The 7906-nt window shown below is 34.9% G+C and overlaps 1 protein-coding gene across 1 annotated transcript; it reads right to left on the bottom strand.

Annotated features, from left to right (window-relative positions):
- Positions 1-1203: 1203 nt before the first annotated feature.
- On the bottom strand, positions 1204-6860 carry LOC118584644 (prolactin-3C1-like). The gene is made up of 5 exons (XM_036188905.1): positions 6830-6860; positions 5736-5890; positions 4163-4246; positions 2120-2299; positions 1204-1407 (listed from the first exon to the last, which is right to left on the bottom strand). The coding sequence occupies exons 1-5, from the start codon at positions 6858-6860 to the stop codon at positions 1204-1206; spliced, it is 654 nt and encodes a 217-aa protein (XP_036044798.1).
- Positions 6861-7906: the final 1046 nt, after the last annotated feature.

Raw genomic sequence — 7906 nt, 5'->3', positions numbered from 1 at the left:
TAGATGTATATTCCTACAGTAAATGTATGAAAATGAATTTGACTTTCTGTTCCACTTGGGATGTATAATGATACAAGAGAATGTATACAGGAGGAAGTTATCATTGGAGACCCAGGGCTGCTGCTGCTCCACTGATAGAGTAGGCCTAATGCATGAGACTTCGTGTCAGTTGATGAAAAGCAGCCTTCCAGCTATTTTCTCTAATCCCATGCCTTAGGATGAGAGTACCAGAAACAAAGGTTGAAAAGGAGGGTACAGAAGGTGTAACAGTGGGAAGGATACAGGGAATTTAGACAGTGCATGCCTCTTGATAGACACCACCCTTTTATGTATGCCCAAAGGTCTGTTTGTACCACGCTAGTGTGTGTCATAGAAGAAATACCTGATTCTCAGAAGATTTTTAACCTTAGCCCTAGTCAGTAATACTCTACTTATCTGCTTCTGTCACCAATTTTCATTTTTCCTTATTTGCTGAATTCTGAGAAAGTCACAGACATTGATATGAAGAAAAAGGGAATGGCAGAAACATTGTAAGAATGGATGAAATCTTTGTTCCCTGTTGTCTGAAATTAATAACTGAGGGTTGTGGCTAGGGTGTTGAATAAGTTGAATACGAGATGGAGTGTTGTCAGATTAATTGTTCTATAGACCACAGTGTATATGCAACCTTTCTAAAATGGTGCTATAAAGATCACAGTTGAAGATTTTCACTGGAGAAATCTAGATACATTTCATACTTGCATCCTAACATGTTTTTAGAAAGTTTGAAACATTATGTTACCTAGGGATAGTGTAAAGCTACAGCACTTACATCTTCTGTCCTTGTAGCATGAAACTTTTCTCAGAGTGGTTTTATTTCAAAACAAAGCTGTACATTTCCATCTTATTTCTTCTGATTAACAGTAATATCTTAGTATTTAAAAAAATAACTTATTTGCCTTTATTTACTGTAATTCTAAAGTAATTTGTCAGCCATCTTGATTGCTTTCTAAAACCTGATCATTTTTAAAAATTACAAAGTAACATTGCAATGCTATGTTCTTTTTTATATTACATGGACACAAGAAATTGATAAATATTCTCTTTCAAACTGCCATTTCTAAGGAATTATATTTTATTTTATAAAAATAAACCTAGTAGATTAAACTTTTCAAAGCCCTGAAGGTCTGGTTCATTCATCAAGGACTATCTCAGCAGTAGATGTCATGGCTTTATACTTAGCATTTTCTGTTTTTTGATGACTCGGCGCCTCAAGATCTTAAGATAGTGGTTAACCTTTTGTATATCCTTGAATAGGCAGTAGAATAGTGTATGAAATGCAGAAAGGTGAGTGTCTTCATTGGAAGACCTCAATTGTTTTAGTTCTGGCCAGTCAGGGTAGTTATTTTCTTCAAATCCAGGCTGAACCTAAACATCAAAAGGACAAGTATTAAATGTACTTCATTGGTATGATTGGTCCTTATTCTTTTCTTGTGTGTGTGTGTGTGTGTGTGTGTGTGTGTGTGTGTGTGTGTGTGTGAACTTACTTACATACATGTATGTGCTGTAGTCAATTAAGGAATGTGCATGCAGGGTTACAAAACTGGAGAACCAGCAAGTTGCTATGTGACTGTAGATATGGATTTAACCAAAGGACATTGGAGGGAATGTGGTAGTTCTTTAACTTTGCGGAGTTTAACATGTTCTCAGTACTTTCCTTGGTCTGTCCTCCATACCTTTATAGGTTGTGGTAGAGTGTCCTGATCTCTTTTGCCTTTCAACTAAATCTATTCTCCATATTATATATTTTCCCTAAACCTTAGACATGATGAATATTTCCTTTACTATGTTAAGGTGCAAGAGAAACAAGCATGACTGTCTTAGGGTCTTCTGCATTATGCAGATGTATCCATCCTATCCAGAAAATTTTTTGCCCAAATTGCTATGAAGAGCAGCTATTTTCTATTGAGATCATTTGTGTGTCTGATTCTCAGTAAAGACTTTTATGAGTAATTGGTTCTATATGTGATTCCCTTGCTAGAAAAATTGTGAACATATTGGATACTCTTGAAAATTAAGTTTTTAAAAATTAATTTCTTTTTCACACATATGATCAAAGGAATGTGAAGAGATGGCTCACCCTGTTGAGCAAAACTTTTGCTCCCTCCAGAATTGATTCACATCCATACTTAACCTCTACAGCTCTTGCCAGCATACCATCATAGGACCCTAAATGAGTCAATACTGCAGGTGTCAGAAGTTTCAGTGGGTGCTTCCAGGCATTTGAAACATTGATGACCACTTTCAGAAGGACTTCAGTCTAAATAATCAGATTGAACATTGCACTGAACAAGCAAATAGAGTAGATACATTGTGTCTTTACAATAAATACAATACCTCTTTTTTAAGTAATAAGTACAATAAAAATGTTTGTTGGAACATGATATACATTGTAAAATGTGAAATTTAAGCCATTGAAATATAGATTGCTAACATAAAACTACTCAGGTCTGAATATTTTTCCTTGTGACATATACTGATAATAATTTGTTTTATTTTCTACATGTGAACATGTAGCTTAGGGTGAGACTTTTTTCTATTTAATTGCATTCCTTGTCTATGATAATCAAAGATTTGCTGGACCTCACTCAGCAGGTATCACAAGATCTGACTGAGACCAAAGCATTGTCAACAATGGAAGGTCACCCAAATTGTTTCACACTAGTGAATCTATTTGCTCATTTAAACACTCAATTATGATTTCTGGACTATTGTAAAATGTTTATTTTAAAGTGCTTAACAATAAATATAGAGAAGAAAACATGCCATTGACACAGTTATTTTCTGGGTAAACCTTCCTTCATACTTCTGGCAGAGCAACATACTTGTTGTCATGTCCAGCAGAAAAAAAAAAAAAATGACCCAGCACTGCTTTTAATACCATCACCAGTGGAAATCACAATGAAGTTAAGCCATGACCAGTTTTTGATCACTGCCAGAATCTTGTTTGACAGCCATATCTGATTTCAACTGCTTGCTGTTATATCTTTTAGTTATGTCTCTAGCAATGAAAAAAAGAGTAATGGCAATCCAATGGACATGGGAAAGGAAATATGTACAGGATACAAAGGAAAGGAGCAGGCTAAATGGTGATGGCAAAATTGGTTGGTGGGAGTTTTGTGGCATGATGATTACTAATAAGGAGTTGGGGTGGATGAAGCCCAACTTCACATTCTTACTTGACATGCAAGAGGTACAAGTTCTTTGTAAATTTTCTGAACCTCAGTTCATTATTTTTATAATAGTACCTCATGTTAGCGAAATTTTTGTGTCTAATACATGTATCCATCAGTGCCAACATACTGCTTTTGAAAGTGTCTAGGTATGTAGCTCTGTATAAAAATTCTCTCTTCCCCACCTCTTTTTCTTTAATATCCATTATTATAGTCACATTTAAATAAGAATAGTTTTATATAGGTGCTAGTAATAAAATCTTATAGAATATATAATATATATGAGAGGTCTACATCTAAGAAGTTTATTTTAATTCACAGAAGGTTGATTATGTCTGTGAGTCAGAAAGGAGAGATAAAACAATCACATATTAGAGCTCTTGAGAAATACAAACACCCCCAAAATAAAGGTTACCCTGAGATACATGCTACAATATGCAGAGAACCCTCTTATTCAGTTGATTTTCAATTAAGATATAGAAGGTAGACTCAAGTAGTACTGTACAATATAATGAAATGGAAAGACCAAGGGAGTTTCAAAATTCAAAAATAAACTGCACACTGGTGATTTAAGTAGTCTAAGGACAGAGGAAGAGCCTTAGGATTATATCATAAATACTTCTGTATTTGATTTCTTCCATATGTGTTTGGTTATATATCCAACCATCGATATCATCAAATTCAGACAAAAAGTTTTAATCCCACTAGCAAGTTGCTGGAAAAATGATCTTCTATATGGGAAACTTAGGCTTCTGCTATAATGTAAGCTGGCTTTTGACTTAGTGGGCAAGTTACCTACCATGTGGTGTGATGCTCTTCTGCCTGATCCTTCTTTCTTCACTCTATTGGACCTGAGATTATTGTAACTGATAGTCCCAGTAATCACACACAGCACAGATACCTAGAGCAATGCTGAAGTTGTTTTGGTAATAATAGGGAGAAAAACCTACTTTTTTTGTAGTAGGGATGGAAGCAGTGCGGCAGGTGTTGTTTCCACTGTTTTTAAACCATCTTCCCTTGGATAACTTTACATCCTGGAAGGAATGAAATGATTCAAGTATTTGTAGTTTCAGAATAGGATAAACACATCCATGACCAGATTATTAATGTATTTGATAGATGTTCAAATTTATCAAATAAGGACCTTATTAAAATTGAAATAAAAGATTGAAGCAAATATTGCACATGTGCTTTTTCTTTCCATTAGATATGCAATCAGATGTACTGGCCTCACACACTCTTCTCTTCTTAACAGTGCCCTTGCTGTTTTGTGATTCCTAAAAATTATTGTTTTGAAAGTAAGTCATAAAAAACACTCTAACCCCAAAACATTTCATGTTTTAAGTATCAGAACTCTGGAAGATTTGAGTTGTGTGCCACCAAATAGTGCCTTTTTACGGATATTTATGAATAACTTCTTTCCTATTGATTCAAGCTCATGTGCTACTCTTAAGTAGATAACAACCAATTTCTACTTTTTACTCAAGTAAAATGGAGTTATAGCTGCTGCACACTAACTTCATGGTAAATTTGTAATGCAATTGTGTTGATGACATCAAATTTTAACGTAAAAATATGGATATATTTTTTACGAAACATTTAGCAATGAATGAGGATAGAATTCACAAAACAGCATTTAATGTGACTATATCAATCAACTGAGGGTTATGTTTACTTGAGTTATTTAGTAATTCAAATATATATTAATTATTAACAATCGACAAATTTATAAAAGTTTAATGGATTCCTAGGAACACTGCATTTGCAAGATTATGAATGAAGAAGATGGAAGGAAAGAGACACTAATGAATGAAAATGACATTTGAAAAGCATAGTCACTACAATTCTGCAGACATATGCTTCATATTCCTAAGTTCGCACTGTCTTCTTTGTTTTCACTGTAATGACTCACTTGAAAAAACCAAAAGATAAAAATTTATCTCCACCAGAAAGAAAGTAAATATGCCTCTCTACACCAATACGTCTACTGTAATCAGCCACTCCCTGATAGAAATGTTAACCAATGATTCTTAGCATTTGGAACTTTCTGAACAGCTATTTTTGTTGATGTTTCCCACTTTGCATAGTTACAGATCAGTTTAGTTTTATTTTCTCCAATTTATTCACTGCAGTGCAATGCTCCCATATAAGATATCTGCAAAGCCCTGTGTGAATAATGCCCACAGAGTCGTTCTTCAAACAAGACCAGGAAATCACAGCTCCTCCCTGGAGAATTTTTCTGGGCTTAATGTTCAAAGTGGCAGTTCAAAACAAAAATGCTTATTTTAAGGTTTATTAGAAGAAAAACTAAAAAAAAAAGAAATCATTCATTGCCTTCTTTATAAATCTTCACAACTTCATGAAATATCCTACATTCCCTCATCTACACTTTAATAATCGATTCTTTCTACTACATATAAAATATATTAGTTGAAATTTGATTTGTGATGTTTTATGGTTAAAACAGTACAGTTTTCTCATATTAACTTTAGGGAAGAATTCTGAAATAAGTGATGTACTTACTAAATTTTTATACATTTTTCGGGCAACTATATGAGTGTGATGAGAAATGGAAATCAATTTATTATACAGCTCTTCATTGAACATCTGGTCATCTGGTGTGGAGATCACATGTTCCCAAGGGAGCAGACTTGATATCAGCAGCAACAGGCCCATCCCTGCTATTCAGAGAAAAGATTCTGAGATGATCTTTTCATAAGAGATTCCTGTACAGTACGCACTATCTGTTCTAAGGTCCTGTACCAACTCAGTCCTGTACAACTGGAGTTGGTAATATGCTCTTTCCATTGTAAGGCTATAGGGAGATACATTTTTGTGGTTCACACCTTGAGGGGTATGTGATCCTTCAGCTTTGGCTGCTCTGGAAGAACTTCCTGAACTTGGAAATGTTTGGAGCAGAGATGAATTAAAAGCTAGAGTCCTTAAGTCAAGACTTTGCATAGTTTAATGTCTTGGAAATGTAAATTCATTTTCCATTTATTTAATAAATCTTATGTCTGCAATTAATTAATTTTTCTTTGAAATATCACCCAAGTTTTAAGGTGTTATCATGAACATGCAATTTTTTTTTCTTTTGCCATTTTATTTGGTATACACCAAAATGGTAAATAATCAAAACTGCCATCATTGTTTGGATTAGGAGCAATAAGACAATTTAATCTTGTTTTTAATGAAGTCCAAGTCCTAAACTTCAGCAACTTGTTCATTTTTTTATTGGCCTGTTTATGGTTCTGAAAGACGACCTACGCATTAAAAGATGGTTCAAAGCAGGTGCCAGTTAGACAACATTCTCTCCATTTATCTTCAAGTAAAAACAAAAGACAATGCAAATGACTTTGGGCATTGTCATGTATCAACAGAGATGAAGGATTCCCTTAGAGAACCACTTATTTCAAGGTCCACTGAACAATTCCATTCTATAAAATCCTCAGCTCCCTTACCTTGAAACTAGGTAAGAAAACATGAAAAAAAAAACATCAGTTCTCTGCAGTCTACAGCAATGTTAGGAGCAAAGAAAAGATAATATACAAAGCCATCTGTACAAACTAATGCACTGAAAAAGCTTACTTAGAATAACACAGATGAATGTCACTTACAGGAGCATGGTTGAGTCAATGACAATTGCATCTCTGAGAAGTTACACCACAATGAAGTGGCCTCCAGCTCAGGAAAGGTGCCTCACCTGAGTGCTGCCTTAGTCAGGTTTCCACCTCCTATATATACTAACAAACTGTACCAACAGCCAAGCAGAGCTTGGTGGGGGATTATAAGGAGCAAGATAAGCAATGTCTGTAGCACAATGAGTCTCTTCCTTCAGGGAGTATTAACTTTACTTTTACCACAGTCTTACTTCAATGTGGTTTCTTTTGTTTTTGTTTTTGTTTTTGTTTTGTCATGCTATCTCTAGGCTTCAAGTAATTTTGCATATCAAAGACTTCTCTGTTTCATAATGACTCATAGTCATTTCTGTCAGGAGTAATATGCTTATTCCCTAATAATGTTTTCCTAGTTCAGGTTCCTGGTTTTTTCTGCCACCTTTCATGTGGTGTTAAATACACTCTATTCTTTCTCAGCTTTAAGCTACCATACCACAGCAGGAGTCAGTTATTCTCACAAATGTAACAAAACATGCATCTATGACAGCAACCGACAAATGCTGCAAAAGGTTCCTCTCAACAATGTTGGTCATGGTTCTGTAACCTATAAGTCTAAACACAGATATTTAGCAGGTATGTTTTCAGGTATACCACATCCATTTAATAAAAGAAATGGTTATACCCTCCTTGATGGAACATGTTTTTGCACTGTTATAGCATGTGGAGTTGGCACTTCAGGGTTGCCCTTTAATCAGATGGGAGAGCTCTTGAGGGCAACTCAATTGATTGGCTAGATTACTACTAGATACATATTGACAGACTCCCTTATGGCTTTAACAAGTGGTTAAACAATACAGTTGTTGGTAATCGATGGGCAAGGCCATGATTTAACCTCTACCTGTAAGGCTACATTTCTAGATTTACTATGGCTTTCTCATGTGGCTGAATAACAGTTATTAACAATTTCCGGGACACAGACAGTAAAGTATGTTTTGGTACCATGGTGCCACATGGTGGAAGCTTCTAGATCATTATTGCAAACATGAATTTTTCATGTTATTGAACCACAGTATGGAG

The sequence above is a fragment of the Onychomys torridus genome, chromosome 5 (genome assembly GCF_903995425.1).
Source record: "Onychomys torridus chromosome 5, mOncTor1.1, whole genome shotgun sequence".
Lineage (NCBI taxonomy): Eukaryota > Metazoa > Chordata > Mammalia > Rodentia > Cricetidae > Onychomys > Onychomys torridus.
Note: the sequence above shows the minus strand (reverse complement) of the source record. Positions and strands in the feature narration are given on the sequence as shown.